Source organism: Bison bison, unplaced genomic scaffold (assembly GCF_000754665.1).
Source record: "Bison bison bison isolate TAMUID 2011002044 unplaced genomic scaffold, Bison_UMD1.0 scf7180017864452, whole genome shotgun sequence".
Classification (NCBI taxonomy): domain Eukaryota; kingdom Metazoa; phylum Chordata; class Mammalia; order Artiodactyla; family Bovidae; genus Bison; species Bison bison.
In genome coordinates, this window is record NW_011495014.1 from 9193406 (window position 1) to 9215964 (window position 22559).

Genomic DNA, 22559 nt, shown 5'->3' on the forward strand with positions numbered 1-22559 from the left:
GCGAATCTCCCCACCTGGACTCTGGAGCCTCCCATCCAATCTTCTCCAACTTTATTTCAGTGTTTCTCAAAGCATGGTCCCTGTTCCAGATTGGAAAGGGATATGTAACAGTATCTCTCTTTGCAGATATCATGATCTTGGATATATAAAATTCCAAAGAATCCACTAAAAAACTACTATAACTAATAAACTCATTCACAGGACACAAGAGCCATATACAAAAGTCAATTGTACTTTAGTACAGTAGCAATGAACAATCCATAAATTAGATTAAGAAAACAAATCAAACAAAGAGAGAGAAGTCCATTTATCCTAACATCCAAAAGAATAAAATACTTAGGAAAAATTTAACAAATGACATGAAAAACTTATGTCTAAAAACTACAAAACATTGAAAGAAATTAAAGAAAATTAAATAAATGGAAAGACATCCCGTGTTCATGTGAGCAGAAGGCTTTTTATTGGTAAGATGGCACTGCTACAGCAATCTCTATTAATTCCTAGCTGACTCCTTTGCAGAAATTGACAGGCTCTTCCTAAAATTCATATGGAAATTTGAAGGACCCAGAAGAGCCAAAATAACAATGAAAAAGAAGAAAAAAGTTGGAGGACTTAGATTTCTCAATTTCAAAACTTATGGAAAGTTTGAAAATTATCAAAATGGAATAAAACTGAGAGGCCCACACTTAACGATTTTTGATTTCTGACAAGGATGCCAAGACAATTCAATGGGGAGAGAATAGTCTTTTCAAAAAATGGTACAGGGAAACTGGATATTCACATCCAAAAGAATAAAATTGAACTTCTGTCTATCACCATATAAAAAACTAACTCAAGATAGATTTTGAAAACTTATATGGAAGAGATAAGACTATAAAACTGTTAGAAGAATCGGTTAGTAAGTTCAGTCGTGTCTGACTCCTTGCGACCCCATGGACTGCAGCACGCCAGGCTTCCCTGTCCATCACCAACTCCCGGAGCTTACTCAAACTCATTCTTCTTAGAAGAATACATAGGGGTAAAGTTTCATGAATTCTTAGATATGACATCAAAAGCAGGAGCAATAAAAGAAAAAAAACTGACTAGACTTCATCAAAATTAAAAATTCTGTGTTTCAAAGGACACAATCAAGAATGTGAAAAGATAACCCACAAAATAGGATAAAATATTTGCAAATCAGATATCTAATAAAGGACCTATGTCTAGAATATATAAAGAAAGCTTATAACTCAATAAAAAGACAACAGTCCCAATTTTAAAATGGGTAAAATTGTCTGAATAGACATTTCTCAAAAAAAAAGATTGACAAATGGCCAATAACCAATGAAAAGCACTCAGTATCATGAGCCATTAGGGAAATTAAAACAAAAACCACAGTGAGATACCACTTTACATCTCACACGATGGCCACAATCGAAAAGACAGACTAAAATAACAAGCGCTGATAAGGATATAGAGAAATTGGGACTCTCATACACTGCTGGAAGGATTGTAAAAGGATACAGCTGCTTTGGAAAACAGTCTGTCAGTTCCTTAAAAGGGTAAATATTGGGTTACCATATGACCTGCAATCCTCCTAGCTAATTATCCAGGAAAAATGAAAACACATGCCCACACAAAAACTTGCACACAAATGCTTATAACAACATTATTTATAATAGCCAAAAAATAGATACAACCCAATGTCTATCTACTGAGGAATACATTAATAACACATAGTATACCCATACAATGGGATATTATTGGGCTATATAAAGAAATAAAGTATTGGTACATGCTACAACATGGATGGCCCTTGGACACATTATGCTAAGAACCCAGTCACAAAAAGACCACACAGTACAATTCCATTTATGTGAAATTTTCAGAATAAGCCAATCTATAGAGACAGAAACTAGTTTAGTGGTTGTCTCAGACTGGGAGTAGGGGTGAGGACTGAGGGAAAAGTGGGGAGTGATTGCTAATGGATACTGGGTTTCTACAAAAGTGTTCTAAACTTGATTGTCGTGATGGCTACACAATGCTTTGAATATACTAAAAACCATTGAACTCTATACTTTAAATGGCATGTTATATGGCATGTTAATTGTATCTCAGCAAAACTATTTTTTTTAAAGAGTAAATGGGAGATGAGAAATTGGAGACAGCATATGTATGAAACTATGTGATTAACAGGGGTAGAGAAAAGGCAGAGACTGGGATGGGGCAGCCAAGGGAAGGAGTTTTTTTGCTTCTTGTTTTTTAAAGGTGAGAGACACTAAGTCATCTTTGAGTGCATCTGGAAATGATCAAAGAGAAAGAGGTTGAAGATGCAGGAAAGTGAAACAATTGGTGAAATAAACATGGTCTCTCAGAAGGCAGAAGGAAGTGGGGTCCAGATCCTAGATGGATGGACTAGCCTTTTATGGATGTAAAAACAGCTTCTCCGTAGGAGAGAAGAAAGAGAGCATAGTACAGGTCCAAGAAGGTTGATGGATTAAGTGATGGGGAATATGAGGAGTAACCAGCCCAGACCTGTGGACTTGGAAGAGGGGAAGAAGGCGTGAGAAGTTCGGACAACAGGAAAGGTGTGAAATGAACATGGTGGCTGCTGGGAGAGCAAGCTTACTGGAGAAAACTGGTCACATTTCCAGGAAGTTTCAGGGGTGGTTGATAATGAATCAATCAGATGACTTTTCTTGGCAGTGCTCATCAGTTGGATGCAGGCACAGAGCAGGCAAATGATTGGGTTAATCTGCTGAAAGAGGCTCCAGAAAGTTACTAATGACTTAGGCCTCACTGTACTCCAAGATTTGACAATAAGTAACAAAACTGATATTATCTCTTTCCTTGGGTTTCTGGGGCCCATGCCTACTAGTTTTCTTCCTTCTTTTGTGGTCACCGCTTCTCATCTTCCTTTGATATCATAGTCTCCTTACCCAACTACCTTTAGGCACTGATGGGGAAAAAGATGGAACATGGTACTGCTTTCCTGATACTTAATTTTATGAGGAAAAACAGACAATCAATAAGCAATCACATAATGCATCATTTAATTTCAACTGCGATCAGGGCTACCAAGGAGCTTGTATGGCACTGGGAGCAGGAAGTCCTGACTTGGTTTGGTATCCCTTTTACAGGAGATTTACTACCAACACACTTTGCAGGGAACAGATATTCAGTAACTATGTGCCGAGTATATAAAAGACCAAAGAGAGAGAAAATAGTAACTTTGTAGCTCGGAGTTGCTCTAATAGTATGTGTATTTTTTGTTTGTTTGCTTTGTAAGAATTCAACCATTTTTTTAAGTGGCAAGAAAGAGTATACGTGGGACAATGACAAAGCTGTATCCTTAGGGAAGACAAAAAAAGCCATACTAATAGAGAAGGAGAAATGGCTGCATCTCAGTCATGATCTATAATAAAATCAGTATTGACTTGAATACACTTCAGTTCATTAGAAAAGAAGTGTGTTTTGAAAGGGGAAAAAAAAATCACCTATTTATAGCATCTTGCAAAAAAGACTTTTGGCAATCTTTCTTCAAATAATAGGAGATACAAAGATATATATGACATAGTTGTTTCTTTCAAGGAGCTCATAATTTAGTGACAGAAGAGATGATATAAAGACAACCAAAGATGCAAAGAAATATGATGGTTTACATTAGAATTTTTGGAGAAAAAGTAAGAGTACCAGCCTTCAATCTTGTTTTCTCAGTGGCTTGAAAATAAAAATTAGTTATGAAGAAAGCAAGAGGATTAAAAGTAAATACATGCAGATGTCTCATGCCAAGATGGGAACCTCTGACAGGAGGGGTTCCGGGAAGTAGTCTTAGAGGCCAAGATGAACCTGCAGGAGGTCTCTTGGGGAGTAGTCTCAGGCTCAATACATATGGAAAGGAAAGGAAGAAAGCAGGATTGCTCAGGACTGTGATGCAGGACTGGCAACCCCCAGATTGACCCACAAGGAGTTCTCAAGCTGTATTTGGCCCTGGTTGGGGTGAGAGGAGGGGTCTTATAGCTCTGTGGTGACCATCATGGTTTACAAGCTGCTCTTGAGAAGGGAGGGTGACATTGGGCAATGAGCCTCGTCAGCCAAGGCAATCGTTGAAGGAGAGGTGTCTGCTGGCAGGTGGGGAAATACAGCTTGGTCCTGAAGGGAGATCAGAAGAGCACATCACAGTGCCCAGGCCCAGGGTGGCACTTCCATTCCATTTGTTACCATAAGATCCTCAAATAAGATTCGTGGAGTGATACTCAAGCCATCCAGAGGAGCAAAGAGAGGACTGACTGCATAGAAGTGTACATTCTTATATTTAGTTCAAATTTCAATGACAAATGGGCTGACTTGTTAGAAGATTAGGGGCATCTGTTGCAAACATTTGAGATATTCCTTTTGATTAACCTTAAGAATTAGCACAGATAACACCAAGCCAAGGAAAAACTAACAAAACTGAGCTGGGCAATTTGTAGCACAGACAGATCACCTGCAAGCCTTTTATCTTAACTGTTTAAGGTATCGAATTCAGGCTTTGCTGTACAGAATTCAGGTTTCTGCCAAAGGCTGTGTTTACGCAGCTCAATCCATGTGCTGTTGAAAGGGTAGGACCTTTCCTTGCCAGTTTTTGGCAAAAATGGGAACAAGATCTACTGAAGAGTCATCAGGCCTTTTCTTATCCTGACATGGCTTATCCTGGAGGCTTATAGTTAGGACTCGTTATCGAAACTTTCCCCAAGGCAGGAGACAAGAGGCACGTACCGGGTACCCAGATCTCTCCTTTGACATTCTCTCCAGTCTCCTCTTCTGACCTCCTCTCATCTTCTAGCAGCCAGGGGCTATTTGTACCTGCTCTTCTTAGATGTTAGGACTTCTTAGAAGTCCTTCAGATGTTTTCTTTCAAGCCTGTGTTTCCCAGTATTTGCATTGTGGACCATCTGCATTAGAATGTGGACCCGTGGCATCAGGAATATGTTTGAAAATCAGTTTTCTGAATCCCACCCCAGACCTACCAATTCAGAATCTCTGAGAATGAGAACCAGGAATCTGTGGTTTTTTCAGAAGTCTGCTAAATGATTTTCATGCACAATGAAGCACCACCCTGCTCCTCTCTCATGGACTCAGCTCTCACACAGGATGAACAGGGCTAAAATGAAGTCTGATAATGCTTAGCATGTGTCCCATCTCACAGATGGCATAGCTTTTTAACTGGAAATGGTCTCTAAGGACTCAGACTCAACGTGGAAATTTCAAACATCAGAGCAAGATGATTACTAGAAGCATCCTCCTTCCCTTCTCCTTTCCTACACATTTTCTTTGGTGATACAGACTTGTCTTCTGCTCTCCTTCAATCTTGGATCCTTCTATACATGTGTAGGTCAGGGAACTCGGTAGACAATCTCAGATTTAATATATTTATGTTTAATAACTTCTCATTCACTAACTCAGTACTGGGGAAGGCACGTTGCAACCAGACATGAAAACAAACTTCTGCATTCCCAAGGGAGCCATCTAACTAAGCATTGTGTCAAAAGGAAAGCAAACAGAAAAGATTTCATATTGTCAAATAAGTTTGAAGTATAGTGAATTAAAAGCAAGCCTTTTCTTTACTAGAGAACTTCTCAGAGCCTTTAATATGCTAGTGTACATTGTGAATTCCCCAGAGGAGGTTACATATGCACTACATCCCAGCTTCTCTTGGGGAGCTCTTGAAATTGTAATACTCTGTGGATTGCACTTTGGGAAAGATTGTTCTAGATTTAAGCAGATTGCCTGACCATAAGTTATACTCTTGCTGTTGCACGGTTCACACTGTCTACATTCTGAAAATTTTTGGCTGAGTTTGATTTCAGGTAATTACTATGACTGCTTAGGTTCACCTTGAGGTTTGATTTAAAATTTCATCAAACATACTTTTGCTTTCATTTTCTGTCATTTTAAGAAACTTCAGAGTTCAGATCCATGTTTCATACTTTGTTAAATTTACTTTAAAGCAAACTACTCAACACTTGGCCAGTGTTTTGCAAGTGGATTTTGTTTCTCCTCCTTTTGATTGAAAGAATTTTAAAACATTTTTAAAAATTGAATTATTAGTGGAGAACAGAGGAGCCTGGCAGTCCATGATGTCGCAAGGATTCAGACACCACTCGTGACTGAACAACAGCAGAAGTTGATTTACAGTGAAAGAACTTTCTAAAACTAAATATCAATGTTCCTGTTCTCAGTGTTTATTTGAAAACTTCTGTTCATTAGAGACTCCTATTTCTACTTTATCCCTTTTAGTCTGTCTAGTGTTTTGGTATTTGCAGGGAAAAGCCTCCTGAAAGAGCATTTGCATCTATCTTAAATAAGTATTTCAATTCATACAGTTTTCAGTATAAAGTTCTGTCTGCTTTTTAAAGAATTCAGATGTTATTTTCACAAAGACTTCACTTATATTTACTTCTCTTAAAAATGGCTACTATCATTTTCCCAGAAAGGGTCAGAGCTTCTTTATTGATAATTTATTGAATTTCCTTTAAATCTTGAACAAGTTTTACCATAAAGCGCCAGTGGGAAAACAATACAGATTTTTTGTCATAAAGACCTAACCAAGAATAGATAAGAGCACTGAAGTTTTAGGAATTACAAGTTGGAATCATGACATTCAAATTAATCTCAGAAGTATATCACTGTATAGATAAAAGAAGGATATAAAGTTCTAATGGATTTTGTTTTCAGCATCCACAGAGGTGGGCTGCGATGCAGTCTGGGAGAAGGATCTCCATTCACGCATTTGCTACCAATTCAATCTGCTTTCCTCCCTGTCCTGGAGCGAGGCTCATTCTTCATGCCAGATGCAAGGAGCTGCTTTATTAAGTATTGCAGATGAGACTGAAGAAAATTTCATAAGGAGTAAGTAGGTGTATAATGCACATTGATGTTGGTACAATTAAAATGATGTTGTTTACAGTTATGTCCATGTATGCCAAGATGTCTTCTGGAAAAAAAAAGTCCCTTGGAAAATATTCTTTTATTAACATGGTCCAAAGTCATACCCAGAATTTTAACCTGAACCCTGGGCCATTCCATTTGACACCTGGCCATGTCTCTCTTGTTTTCTCCACCTCGGAAAAGACAAGTTGGGGTCACAGCAAGGGACCTAGGAGAATCTGCAGCTCTAACAAGTGACTATGGGAGACTTCTGAAGTTAAGTCCAAATTCCTCCTTTGGTGGAGATCTTAGCCATTCTGTTTCCATTAATTAATATAAGCTGTTTACTAATTAAACTAAATTTTACCTGTCTGTCACTATGTGCAGTATGTAGTGGGCTTTCCGGTGGATGCCGAAGAACTCAAAATTTGATTGGAAAAGCAAAAGTACACACGTGTTAACTAACACTACAAAATAATAACACAAACTGTCAAAAGAGTGCTAATGAGTTGGGTCTTGTTTTTTTTACCTCTCACTTAAACTCTCTTCTTACTTCTCTTTTATAGATTAAATGTTTGTAGATATGTACATAGAGCAATTTCAATTTTTTTGGAAACATTTGCAAGTGTCACAAAATTAGCCACTTTCATTAAAAGTTTCTGACTTTTTTTTTTCAAATTATATTGCACGTATTTATTCTAAAATAACAATAATAAAATTATTCAAAGGATAATTTTAAAAGTTCAAGTATACAGAAAGAAAAACAAAAGAAAAATCTCTCATAGTTCCACAATCCAAAGATAGTCATTTTTTTTCCCCGCAAAAAACTCACATAAATGCATGTATACATACATCCACAGTATCTATGGCAAATAATATTGAATAAAAACATGAGGCAGTTGTGCAGAGGTTAGGAGATGGGACCAAAGAGCCGCCTGCCTGGGTTTGAATCCCACCTCCATCACTTAATAGCAGGGCTAAAGAGATAACTTAACCTCTCTGTGCCTCAACTTCTCCCCTCTATCAAATGAAAATATTAACAATGCCTACTTTTTGGCATTGTTGTCTGGCACACATAACACTCAGTGTGTATTGACCACTTAACAGCAACCATGGTACAAATGCTTATGTAATTTATGTGTATAATGAACATCTGTCCATGTCTAGAAATAAAGATCTACATTATAAGTTTCAGTGGCTACATAGTGATTCAGGTTAGTGATATTTAGCTAATCTCCAGTATTAGATAGGGATAGGTGGATAAAATTCTTTGTTTTTATTTCTTTATCACTATTGAAAACCATCCCTGCACATACCTTTGTGCATAGATCCCCAATTATTTCTCTGTAAGTTTGTAGTAGTAGCTTCACTGGGTGGAAGGGGAAGCACATTTTAAGGCTTTTGAAAGTCATTAGTACCTTCCAGAAGAATTTTAACAGATGTGTGAACAGTATATATCGGCCACTTTCTCCACAGACATACAAAAGTGGGAAATTATCATTGAAACTCAACTTGAGTGAGTCATATTGCAGGAAAAAAACATTTCCAATATCAATATTAGCCTTTAATGGTATTCATAGAAAACTTTATGCACTATTTATGAATTATAATTGTTATCTATTTTAATTGCTGGAATATCTAATAAGAGGGTTTGGACTTACTCATCAAACTTGAATAAAGATGAAATAAATAAGATATGTCAGAGACTTTGATTTAAATACCACAATTTTATGATTAGATTTTGGAGATTGTTTGGGAAAACAGAAGTCTTTTCATAAAGATGGAAGCTTGTTTTGACTAAGGTATTTTTTAATGATGAGAATAGTCTACTGTTTCTTGTTAATTGCTGATGAACATTAGCCATGTTACAAGGAATTATACAAGCTGCCACAAATGTCAAGAAATAGCCAAAGAAATTTAAATTTGAATTTATTATTATAGAATTGTGAGCCCATTTACTTGTGAAGCTAAATAGACTATTTTTGTACTTTTAAACACAGCTTAGAAATTACACAATGATTTTCTATGTATTGTTAAAAGAGAGGTTATTCAAAATAACTCTAAGATAAGAATAATTAATACTTAAATATTTTAAGTAGGTTACTTGAAAGCATCACTTGGCACTTGCCCCAATATGAAATGTGGAAATTTCTCCATCTTATCAATCCATCTTTCATTTTCTCTCCTGTTATGATGACACCAGATAGATGATTTAATCACATGGTGGTCTTCCCAGGTGACTCAGTGGTAAAGAATCCACCTGCAAAGCAGGAGACTCAGGTTTAATCCCTGATTTGGAAAGATCCCTTGGAGAAGGAAATGGAAACCCACTCCAGTATTTTTGCCTGGGAAATCCCATGAACAGAGGAGCTTGGCGGGCTATTGTCCACAGGGTAGCAGAGTCAGACATGACTTACCAACTAAACAACAACAACAACAAAGCTATTGGAAGGACTAACCAAACAGACATTAAGAAGAGACTCATGTTTATGCCACAGAATCTTGGAAGGGCAGGGCCCATGAATGTTATGCTATATAGTGATTTAGGGTATCTCCAAATTATAAAACACCTTTTTCTCTTTCCTTAAAGGTTTTGGTTCTAGTTTTCCACTGTTGTATTGAGATGCCCTATCACAGAAGGCTCTGCAGCCTTGTGATATGAATGCACTAATCTTCGCAACTGGGTGACCATGCAATTGATCATCCCAACTGAGACCCTTTAGAGTAAAAGGGGCTGCCATTAATACTTATTCTGGAACTACCAGCATAAGCCATGAATTTTCCAGGCAAACTGGGACAGACAGTCACCCTATTTATAACTCTTATCTGTCAGGGTCTCAGTCTCAGGCAGGGCCCCTGCATCTGGCTCAGAAGAAATTGAGTTCTGAAGCAGATAATCATAAGGGATCAATGCCCTCCTTTATAGATGACAAGATTAAATGGCAACATTTAAAAGTGTTGCAAACTTAGTTACTTTCAGTAAAGCCTCTGATACTAGTTTTTTTACCCCAAATTTTATAGCACAAGTAGCACGTGTTTATTCTAGAATAATTTTTAAAGTTCACGTACACAGGAAGAAAAAAAATCAAAGAAAATTTTCCTCTAATTCTATAATTTTGATAAGCATATTTTTCTACACAGACATGTCAATGCACATGTTTCTATGTAGCATTTATAACAAAAATGGCATTGAATTAAAAAGGAAGAGCTGTGGCACAGTAGTTAGGAGCAGAGGCCACAGGGTTGGCCTGCCAAGGAGACATTCTCCCACCTCCAGCTGAAGAAGCATTTGCACAGCTCATGGCCCTACCTGCTGCTGATTGCTCTGGATACCATGGTCCCTGGCATGATACTCTCCTCTTGGCCAGACCGCTCCCACTCCTTAACTGGGGAGCCATCTCCCTGCTTGCTTCAGCATACCTTAAATTTGAAGACTTGCCTCCCAACACTACTAATACTTAATCTGCTTTCCTCTCCCTTGCCAGATTCCTAAAAAACAAAAAAGGTCCCCTAAATTGTTCAATTTTTTAACTGTGAGATGTTTCAAGAGTGCAAAAATTATGAAAAGTGGAAAAATTATGTCTGTATGCACACATACCCATTATACAGATTTAATAGCATTTCTTCCTATTCCTCTTGTTCAGGGCCTGAGGTGGCCTCAGCATACTAGAGTCCTGAGCTTGCAGACTGAGGCCGCCAGACACACATGGCAAAAGAAGGAAGACAGAGGGGCGCTTTCTACGACTGGCCCTGGGCACTTTCTCCTTCACGCTCTAGAACCCTCAAGTGCCTGAGTTCACACAAGTCAGATGGTCTCGAATTTGTAACCATGAACTCGATGGACTGATGACCGCTGAGAGGCAGCATTCCTGGGTGCCTAGATTAAGCACTTCACAGCTGCTTCAGTGAGCCTTTAGGAAACTGCCGTGTTTCTTAGGCTGGCTTTTTTACTCTGAACCACCAGGGTGAGGTTTAGTAGCACTCAAACCCCTTTCTATCACTGATGGAGTTAATTTATGAATCCATGCTCCAGGAATAGAAAAACAAGAAATAAGTGTAATGTTAATTTTGTTTTTGAAATTCCGTATTTCTCTTATTTCAGAGCACTTGGGCAGTGAAGCAGTGGAAGTATGGATGGGTCTGAATCAGCTGGATGAAGATGCTGGTTGGCAGTGGTCTGATAGAACACCACTCAGCTATCTGAACTGGAAGCCAGGTACCTGAAGTGTTTTGTATACCTTTGACTGAGGACTCATCCCACAGCCTAAACAGCAATATTTCGCATGTACATATACAACATGTTATTGTGAAAGTGGCTTATAAATGTTTTTTAAAGCCTGATTGAATTTCTATAAGGCATGCTTTTCCGAACAAGAAATGAAGGCCAAGAAGGTAAGCCATTTAGCCAAGGTTTCAGAAGGATTTGGGTCAAAGCCAAGATTCTAGTCAACTGTTTTAAAAATAGCAACAGATTTAAAAATCTCTGTTTACCCTAAAACAATAAAATCAGCTGTTTCTATCTTTGGGAAATCATTTCATTGTCATGTCTGGACTTCAACTGCAAACTCTTAAATATACTATCTTACAGAATTTACTACATATGCCAAAGAGAAAGGTTGTCTCCTTGATGCTAAAACTACATTTCAGTATATATTAAACTGCTTTTGCTTCTAACAGTAAGTACACAAACATTGTGTTTTCAGAAATAAATTTTGAGCCATTTGTTGAATATCACTGTGGAACATTTAATGCATTTATGCCAAAGGCCTGGAAAAGTCGGGATTGTGAGTCTACCTTGCCCTACGTGTGTAAAAAATATCTAAATCCCACTGATCATGGAGTAGTTGGTGAGTGTTTCTACGTTGTTTTTATGAGTTGTTTGCTTGTCCTCTCAATATATTCAAATTCCTCTATTTTTTGCTAATAATTTATAATTTAAACTTAGCTAAAACTAGTCTTTATACAAATAAAAATGTGTAATGAGATAAGATCTGTTATTCCCAAGGCACCATGAATTTAACAAATGCATTTAGGTTTTTACTAAAAACTAAAGCAAAATAACCTAACCATAGAAAATACCTTCTCCCCTCTCTTTTTAAAAAATTGGCATTCTTACTCATTCTGCTTAGAAAAACAAGATATGCTTCCTTTTCTATTCTAGTTGAGTTTTATTTATGATTACCCTAGAAATTAAACATATAAATTAGAAAATAGTCTTATAAAATTCTTTACTTCATTGATCTCCTATCATACTCTGTATCTCTTATTAGTAATATTTTCTTCTCAAAATAATAAACAAAACTTTAAGGTGTACCTAAGACTTAAATATGACATAATTACAATCTAGTACCTGAAGCCCAGTTACTTCCATTCTTAAGATCTATTACTTCTTTTTAATTTTATGGAATTAATGTCTTAACTCAGTAAGTAGAGATAAAAATATAACCATTTTTAAAAGAATCATTACCAGCATAATTAAAAACAATTCTTTAAAAAAATTTTTTTTGTCTTTGGAAACAACAGTTCTTTTTCAGATTCTTTTCCATTATAGGTCATGACAAAATACTGAATATAGTTCCCTGTTTTATACAGTAGGTCCTTGTTCTTTATCTACTTTGTATATAGTAGTGTGTATCTGTTAATCCCAGATTTCTAATTTATCCCCTTTTTCCCCTTTAGTAATCATAAGTTTGTTTACAATGTCTGTGAGTCTATTGTCAATAAATTCATTTGTACCATTTTTTTAGGTTCTGCATATAAGTGATATCACATGAGATTTGCCTTTGCCTGACTTACCTCACTTAGCATGATAATCTCTAGGTCCATCCATGTTGTCGCAAATGGCAGTATTTCATTCATTTTATGGCTGAGTAGTATTCCATTATATATATATATATTCCATCATCATATATATGTATACATACCACATCTTCTTTATCCACTCATCTGTTGATGGACATTTAGGTTTCTTCCATGTCCTGGCTATTGTAAATAGTGCTGCTATGAACACTGGGATGCATGTATCTTTCTTAATTAGAGCTTTTGTCTTTTTTGTATATATGTCCAGGAGTGGGATTACTGGATCAAGTGGTAGTTCTATTTTTAGTTCTGTAAGGAACCTCTACAATGTTCTCCATAGTGGCTGCACCATTTACATTCCCACCAACAGTGTGGAAGTGTTCCTTCTTCTCTACACCTCCTTACAATTAAGCTTTAACTTTTATTTTCCTTTAAGTAGCTAAATCTAAAGATATATGAAATATAGGGGTGCGTAGAAGAAGCACTTCATCATTTTTTTCTCTAGAGATTTTTTTCATTATGTCAAAAATGTGCTGACATTGCTATGGCTATTATCACCCTGTCCCTCCCTCTTTTCCTTTCATTTTCTTGCCTCAATTTCTTCTGCCTTTATTTTTCTTTTTCTTATGCCCTCCTGCACATTCTCCTGCCATCCATCTTTTCTTTCATTTTATTTGCTGTCCTAATCTATTAATTGAGGTCAGAAGACCAGAAATAATGGCAGTTAAGCTAAGTTTGTTTGGATTATCTGATGCTGTTTCAGGTCCAACAAATACTTTTGATGATCTCATCCAGTATCTTCAGACTGTGTATCCAGGGTCCCCTGGTTCCTTACTTGTCTCCACCTTTGCATCAATCAGAGAAGTTCCCATGTTTTCTTTTTATCTTAACTTTTAGAGTGAAATTTAGGTTCATTTTTTTTTTTTAGTGGAGTGCAGTTTATTACACCGGCAGGCCCAAGGCAGAGTCTCCTCTTAGCCAAGGACCCCGACCAGCATTTGTGAAAATCTTTTATACCCCATGTGTACCAAATTCCTTGAGACTTACATAAACCAAGGAAAATACAATCCCAATAACCCCATCATTCACGTGCTATGCGCTCATGTGCTCAAACAGTCAAACAATTAGCCAATAATCGATAAACCTGATAGATACAGAAAAATTTATGGCCTGTCTGGAGGAAGGGGTGATTAGTGTATGTTTTCTCTTAGGCGATGAGTAACCTAGATACGATCTTCAAGGTTCCCCTGTTGGGAGGGGATCTTCTCCTTCTGTTGTTTTCATAGGCACTAAACACAGAGTTCAGAGTCCATTGGAAAGGTGGCTGAGCATGATCAGCATGAACAAGCCTAAGATGGAGTCCAGGCCCTATGAATTCCTTCTTCACTTGCTCCTTGGAAGAAAAGCTATTGTTGTAGCCACGTGTTCCAGAAAACAAACTCACTCAGAAGGACAATGCAGATAGTGGAGTGCAGTTTATTACACCGGCGGGCCCAAGGCAGAGTCTCCTCTTACCCAGGGACCCCGAGCAGTTTTTGTGAAAACCTTCTATACCCTAAGTGTACGTGCCCAAACCCACCTCCCCAAATTCCCTGAAACTAGTCTGAACAAAGGAAAAGAAAGATACAATCAAAGTTAACCCATGATTCATATGTCTAAAGCCTAGGTAGTTAACCGTGGACAATTATCAATAGGCCTGTGGTCATATCCTGATAAGCATTATGGAATTTACCACTTTGTTCTGTTACAGAGATAATTAGCATATTCTTTTAGGCAATGGAGAGTCCAAGTACAAGTCCTGAGGCTCTTTTATCCGGGGGTCTGGTTTTCCATTGGTATGTCATTTCTATAGACACCAGGCACAAAGTTCAGAGTCCACTGGGAGGGTGACCATTCGTATAGCCTAATGTTCACAGCCTGGCCTAAGATGGAGTCCAGCTCTGTCTGTTTCCTCCTTCATTCCCCTCTCCTGATGCTCTTAACTCATATTATGAGCATCATTCATAAGGATATATTGAATACATTGTAAAATCCAGGGTCCACAAAGCAGAACTATCAAGGCAACTATAATAATGGTAAATATAGTTTTCTACCAATCGCCCTTCACCCAAGATAGGACCAAAGTCCAGAAAGGAATGTTTTCATTTGACATTGCTTTTACCTGGTTTTTCATGTCATCTAAAGCAGTTGATACATTGCCAGATAAGTCAGGTATGTATACACAACATTCAACCTTAATTATAGCCCAGGTCCCTCCTTGAGCAGCTGTGAGTATGTCCAGAGCCATTCTATTTTGAATTACTGCTTTTCTCATTTGGATTTGCTCTTCATTTAAGGCTTGGATGGCTTTTTTTCTATCTAGGAGGGCCTGTTTTGTGAACTTAGTCAAGGCCTCTACTTTAATCATAATGTCTGTTGTCCTTATAGAGGGTATGAATAAGGCAGCAATACCATTGAAACACAGATCTTGTCCAACTAGCATGTAAATAAGATAGATTTACCAGGGGTTGTTGTAGGTTAGGCTTTTGTTACACTGGCATTTATATCAAATGTAACCCTATGACCCGAGTCTATTGACTGTAGGTCTGGCTTACACCCAGAGAGCAGGGAAAGATTATGATTGTGTCCCAGAGAAGAGCAGAGTGGTTTAAAATCTCCTTGGCGGAGCGGTGACAGCCACCAGGGAAGTCCATCCATCACAGACAGAGGCATAGCCCCACATACCCAACAGTTGGAGGTATTGTGGAGGTTGGCGTAGGAATGTGCATGTTGATGAGGCCGAGCAGCAGGAGTTGATTGTGTGGCTTCATCCTGAAGGGGTTCGTCCAGGATCTTTTTTTTCCTTCTTCTTAAGGATGGTCTTAGTCTCTCGAGGGTCAGCAGGGTCCCTCTGTGCAGTCCATTCAGCATTTTTTGGGTCTGCGTGGTATGTTCTCTTCACCCTCATATGATGGATCCACGGGGCAATACCTGTAACTTTAACTGCAGTAGGGGTAGTTAGAATAACAGTATAAGGGCCCTTCCACCAAGGGGCTAGTAAATCATGTTTCCAATCTTTGACCCATACTTGGTCACCAACCGTAATCTCATGAATCTGTTCCCCAAGGGGGAACAGCACCCTTTCTTGTACAAACTTAGTTACCCAATGTATTACCTTACCCAGTTCCATCTGCTGTGAAATCCTATCCCCCCTTACCTGAGGCAAATTTGTTGACAACCTCTTTTATTATGGGAGGGGGCCTCCCATACACAATTTTGTATGGAGAATAGCCTTGGGACTGTGGGGTCATCCTGAGTCTGAGCAGAGCCGTCAGAAGCAAGTCTCTATGATCCACTTGGAGAGTCTCTTTAAGTGTCCGGTTGGTTCATTCCACCATCTCAGAACTCTGGGCCTATATGCAGTGTGCAGTTTCCATTTGATGTTTAAACTTTTGTTTACTTGTTGTACTAAGCCCGCTACAAAAGCTGGACCATTGTCTGATCCAATGCTGGTAGGAAATCCAAATCTGGGAACCATTTCCCTAAGCAGTCACTGGGCTACTTCTGATGTTCTTTCAGTCCAGATAGGAAAAGCTTCTACCCATCTCAAGAATGTACATACCATGACTAGCAAGTAATGGTAATGTCGGTGAGGTTTCATTTCAGTGAAGTCCACTCCCAGGTGTTCAAAGGGCAACGTGCCTTTCAGCTGAATACCCGTAGGCTTTTGTCTGTGCCGAGAGGCAGCATTAACCTGTGAGCAGGTAGCATGGCCTAGGTGGGTCGCTTGGTGTGTTTGGCTTACCAGAGTGTGTGCCAGCTCCTCCGGTGCCAATAATTTGCCACTTGGCAATTCCCACCATCCCTTTTCAGTCTTGATGGCCCCTTCCACTTTGGCTAACCTGACAGCTGTTGTCCTTGTTTTATCAGGCTAGTGCCATCAGTATATAGGACCCAACTAGGATCTGGAACCTTGTGTCCTTCTTTAAAACAAACCCCAGATACCTTACCTCCTCCTTGCAGATCTGTGCCTTCTTCTTTGACACCCAGTAACCCACTCCAGTGTTATTACCTGGAGAATCCCAGGGACGGGGGAGCCTGGTGGGCTGCTGTCTATGGGGTTGCACAGAGTCAGACACGACTGAAGTGACTTAGCAACAGCAGCAGCAACCTACTTCCATCAGCAGCTGGAGCAGTGTTTTTGTCCCTTCCTAACATTTTTCCTTGGTCTCGGCAGCCAGCAGCAGGTCATCCACGTATTGTAGGAGCCAATATCCATACTCTTTTGGATGGAATGAGTCCAGGTCAGAAGCCAAGGCTTCCCCAAAGATGGCTGGAGAGTTCTTAAACCCTTGTGGGGGAGTTCAGGTGAGCCATTGTTTGGTGCCCCTGACTGGACCTTCCCATTCAAAGGCAAAGATGGGCTGTAACGCTGGGGCGAGGCGTATGCAGAAGAAGGCATCCTTGAGATCTAGGCAAGTATAAACTTTAGTCCTTGGCAGGAGGAGACTAAGTAAGGTATAGGGGTTTGGAACAGTGGGGTGTAAAGTCACAGTAGCCTTGCTGACTAGCCTGAGATCTTGTACAGGCCTATAGTCCTGTCCTTCTTCCTTTTTGACTGGCAGGATGGGAGTATTCCTAGCCGACTGGCACTCTACTAGAATGCCCGCTTGTTTCAATCTATTGACGTGGGGCAGTATGCCGGCCCAGGCCTCTATCGGTAGGGGGTACTGGCGCTTTCTAGCCGGGATGGTGCCTGGTTTGAGTTCTATTATCACTGGGGCTTGATGTTTAGCCAGCCTGGGGGGAGAGGGGGTTGTCTTCCGCCCAGACTTCAGGGAATAATTAAGTTAGCTCTCTCTCATGCTCTTCTGGCCCACCCAGTTCTTCCTTCGGAGGCTCATGCAACCTCCACTCATCTTGGGGTGATATTGAGAGAGAGAGCAAATAAGTCATAGTGTTCATCCGGAAGGTGGGCCTCTCTTAGGGAGAAAGTCACTTGTGCTCCTAGTTTGGAGAGCAAGTCTCTTCCCAACACGGGTACTGGGCACTCAGGAATGTAGAGGAATTCATGAATCACTTGGTGCCCTCCCCCCATCTGACATTTTCTGGGCTGGCAAAACGATTTAGTCATCTCTTCTCCAGATACCCCAGTTACAGCGGTAGTCTTTTTGGACAGTGGTGCCACAGGTTTTGTTACTACTGACAGTTCTGTTCCTGTATCCACCATGGGGTCAATGTTTTGGTCCCCCACTTTTAAGGTTACCATGGGCTCTCGGGGACCTGATATCTCTGAGCCCCGGCAGCCCTATTTAATTTCCAAGTCAGCAAGCCCCACAACTGCGGGAGCTTCCTCTTCCTTCCTTGCCTTAGGGCATTCATTGTTCCAGTGGCCAAAACCTCAGCGCTGGGCACACTGGTTTGGCTGTAATGGGGCCCGGGGCCTCCGTTGGGACAGGTTGAAGGACTGTCCTGTCCCTGGGGCAGAGGAGGTTTTCCAGAGGGCCCGAGATAGACTTTCCCAGAGCAGCAGCTAGCATTGCAAATCTCTTGTCTGTTCTCTTTCGTTCCCTCCAGCTCTCTGGCAGAGCGCTGCTGCTGCTGCTGCTGCAGTCTCTCCTTAATTCCAAGGTCTCCCTCCCCTGCCTGTCAGTACTCACCAGGAGAGGAGGGTATAATTTGGGCGGTTCGGCTGGAGCCAGATCCTGGAAGTGTTGGCCAGAGGCTTCTGCCACCAGGATCGGAGCCCACCGAGGTGGCGGCTCTACCACCTCCAGGAGAGCTGGCAGAGGAGCTGCGGCTGCTGCAGGAACTTCACCTGGCCCTGGATCGGGCATTAAGGTGGCCTCCGGTCCTGGTGGAGCACAGGGCCGGTGGGTGCGTCATCATCCAGTATGGGGGAGGGGCAGGTCATCCTTGTCCAAATCCTGCCAGATCCCAGAGGGAGATGGGGGATCGGTGTGTCTTCACCTGCCGGTCAGCAAGGCCGAACCAGAACACCACGTGGTCCAAGACTATTTCTCTCTTAAAGTCCGTTCTGCCTTGGTGGGCTTGATCAGGTGCGGATGAAAACATAGATGGGTTAAATATCCCATGTCCCAGGCCGTTCCAGGAAAAGACGATCCATGCTCACTTATGTATCCCCCTCCTTCTAGCCTGACAATTCTGAGGGGGTCAAGAATTTCACAGCAGATGGGACACCTCCTGGGGGAGGGCAGAATATGAGCATATAAGGAAAAGTTTCCTGTCACGCGAGTGTATGTTCCTCAGTTCTTTGTCTCGTCACAACAAAGATTTGGAGCGATGGACATTAAAGCCCTCAGCGCGTCACAGCTCTTGGGTCTTGGACAAGCTGTGCTACAGCTCTTAGGCAAATCAGTGTTACAGCTCCATTTTATTTAGAAGATAGCAGGAGAATCCATCCTCGAAGTGGGAGGGCATGCCAACCCAAAGACTCGAAGAGAGTGGAGGAGTGCGCGGAGTTGTGGGGGAGAGCGGAGAGAGTGAGTGAGAGAGAGAGAGAGTGAGTGAGAGAGAGAGAGAGAGAGAGAGAGAGAGAGAGCACGCTTGTGCACACACACGGGGGAGAGAGAGAGAGAGAGCTAGGTTCATTTTTTTTAAGGGGTTCTGTGATTATGTTTTTAGGTTGATATTATTGATCTACCTAAATGTTCTAACATTCTTCCACTGTGATTCTAATCTCTGTTAGAGACCTAGAAGCAATTTTGAAAGAATGTCTTGTTTCCTAAATTAGCAGTGAAGGTGTTTCTAAGTTAGTGCTGAAGGGAAGCACCCAGTTGTAGGTAATGTGAAGTGAAAGTCATTCAGTTGTGTCCAACTCTTTGCAACCCCATGGACTGTACAGTCCACGGAATTCTCCAGGCCAGACTACTGGAGTGCATAGCCTTTCTTTTCTCCAGGGTGTCTTCCCAACCTAGGGATCAAACCCAGGTCTCCCACATTGCAGGCAGATTCTTTACCCGCTGAGCCACAAAGGAAGCAGTTGTAGGTAATAAAGTAAAAATGCCGTCATCAGCCTGGGGGCAAGCTCCTGGAACAAGACGGTCAAAATGTGCACATACACAGCTGCCTTCCCTGCCAGTGTCAAAGGATCGTGGCATTGTTCTCCTGTAAGTCGAACCCAGAGTCCATCTGAGCCCAGAGAGACTCCAGAGGCACTCAGACTGACCCTCAAAATGAAAGCTATTATCTCTGTTCTAGAGAAAGTGGCCAGAGAATTTTGAATTCTTTTCATCTGAGAATAAATATCTATCCCCGCACCCAATACTGTATATAAAATCCTTTGAAAGCCATTTGTGTTTCATAATACTCCTCTTTCAGTGTAAAAAGACTTAAATGGCAGCTCCAACTGCTGAATTTTATATATGTTTAATTTAATTATTTTTTTAATTGAAGGATAATTGCTTTACAGAATTTTGTTGTTTTCTGTCAAACCTCAGCATGAACCAGCCATAGGTATACATATATCCCCTCTGTTTTGAGTCTCCCTCCCATCTCCCTCCCCATCCCACCCCTCTTGGTTGATACAGAGTCCCTGTTTGAGTTTCCTGAACCATACAGCAAATACTCCTTGGCTATCTATTTTATATATAGTAATGTAAATTTCCATGTTACTCTTTCCATACATCTCACCCTCTCCTCCCCTCTCCCAATGTCCATAAGTCTGTTTTCTATGTCTGTTTCTCCACTGCTGCCATATAAATAAATTCTTCAGTACCATTTTTCTAGATTCTATATATATGTGTTAGAATATGATATTTATCATACAACCTAAGCGAGAGTCAGAATACCCTGACTCTCGCTTAGGCTGTAATATCTTACCAAGTCTGCTTAACCTCTTTGTGCCTTAGCTCATCTGGAAAATAAAGCACTGAGGTCCATTAGACCCTAGATCTAGATCACAGTTGGGATCCCTCTCAAGTCTGAAGACCTAGAAGGATATCGTTTATATGTTATTGTATCATATGCTTCTGTTTTTCAAGTTTAAAAAATAATCACATATTGATGGTGATTTATATTGTGGGTAATAAGTAATGTCAAAATAATTGTGGAAAGTGACATTGTTTTTTTGTTGGTTCAAAAAGAAAATGATGCTTGGAAATACTATGCTACCCACTGTGAGCCTGGCTGGAATCCCCACAATCGTAATTGCTATAAACTGCAGAAAGAAAAAAAGACCTGGAATGAGGCTTTGCAGTCTTGCCAGTCCAACAACAGTGTATTAACAGACATAACTTCGTTAGCAGAAGTGGAGTTTCTTGTAACCCTCCTTGGAGATGGTGAGTGCCAAGTGTCTTTGGTTTAAGAGGTATATACATAGTAACGCTCTTTATTAGTAAAGTTGACAAGAAATTAAACTATTTTAAAGTGATTCTTTATGGCACATACATCTGAAATTTCCAAATAATATCCAGGCATGCAAATTCATTGAATTTTTACATAATACATATTAATAAACTTTGTAATATCTCACATATGCCAGATAAATTTGATGATAGGGGTTTGGGGGTTTTCTTTAAAGAGGAAAGGTAATTTCCTGAAACTTCTAATTTAAAAAACTTGAACCTGTAACTTACTATAGTGGGTATTAGATAGCAGTAATGTGCTGTGGCCATGTAATCCAAGCAATAAAGGAAGTTCCTAACAAAATCATTGAAATCATTGGCTTCGAGTAAATTGTTTTTAGTGGAAAGAATCCTCAGCATCTACTTTTATGGCCGTTTTAATGTTAGTTTTTAGTTTGGAGTGAAAACCAAATTCTTTCTGTCATTGTTCCTCACTCTGCACTGGGATTGAAAGAATCCTGTGGCTGCCTCCATCTCAACAAGTCACTGGACACTCTCCCAGCCACCAATGGTCTCTTCAACCCACCTAGACTGGCAAGCTTTATTTTATTTACTTTTCAAGACACCTCATTCTCCCATTCAATGCTTCTAAGAGTTTCTGCTCTTTTTTTTTTTTCCTGGTCAAAAGGAAAAAAAAAAAAAAGTAAAGCTAGACATTATTAAAAGTTTTATTTTTTTAAGTGCCTTTTCTTAATTCAATCAACCTTCCTATTTTCTCTTTTTAGAGTATAAGAAAAACAAGACTTTTCAGACTTACTTTCCATACTGTAGCACAAACAAACTGGTTCCAGGAATCTGACTAGCTCAAGCTTTGTCCTTGCACGACTTTCGCTGTCAGTCTGCCTCACTCATAAGCCTATATTGAGCAGATATGGATAGATGAATGGGAGAAAAGTTTAAGCAGGTGTTTTATAGCAAAACTTTAAACAGGTTTCATTCCATGAAGAAACAAAGGAGCAATCACATGCAAAGTGGTATATATTGGTAACAGCCCCTGTGTTACTGCCTTTGCAGATACTAGGATTCTTGTAAGTAATTTACGTTAATCTCTTGCAGAAAATGCATCAGAAACATGGATTGGTTTGAGCAGCCATAAAATTCCAGTTTCCTTTGAGTGGTCTAATGGCTCCTCGGTCACCTTTACTAACTGGCACACACTTGAGCCCCACATTTTTCCAAATAGAAGCCAGTTGTGTGTCTCAGCAGAGCAATCTGTAAGTTGACTCGTTGTTCCATGCTCACTTCGCTGAACTTGTATTGAGAGCCACTGGGGCCAGGGACGGGTTGTGGCAGAGACGAACACAGACACAGCGCCTCCTCCCCCTGGGGCTTCCACACTAGGCAGGAAAACACACACACACACTGAAAGCACACGCTGGCTGCAGTTGTGATGATCACTCTGAGGACATGGGGTCAAGAGAATGAGGAATTTGGGTCGGGACAGCTTCTTCAGACAGGACAGTCAATGCAAGTTCTCTGAAGAGGTGACATTTAATATAGGACCTGAAGAACAAAAATGTCTCTGGA

At 40.2% G+C, this 22559-nt stretch overlaps 1 protein-coding gene across 1 annotated transcript in view; it reads left to right on the plus strand.

Moving 5' to 3' along the window:
* Window positions 1–22559, plus strand: part of PLA2R1 (phospholipase A2 receptor 1, 180kDa) — a 134962-nt gene that overhangs the window by 30658 nt on the left and 81745 nt on the right. Inside the window, exons 6-10 of the mRNA XM_010859024.1 lie at window positions 6697–6870; window positions 10991–11104; window positions 11592–11735; window positions 20772–20966; window positions 22089–22246. Coding sequence (XP_010857326.1) covers window positions 6697–6870; window positions 10991–11104; window positions 11592–11735; window positions 20772–20966; window positions 22089–22246 — 785 coding nt within the window. The remainder of the gene's footprint in view (window positions 1–6696; window positions 6871–10990; window positions 11105–11591; window positions 11736–20771; window positions 20967–22088; window positions 22247–22559) is intronic.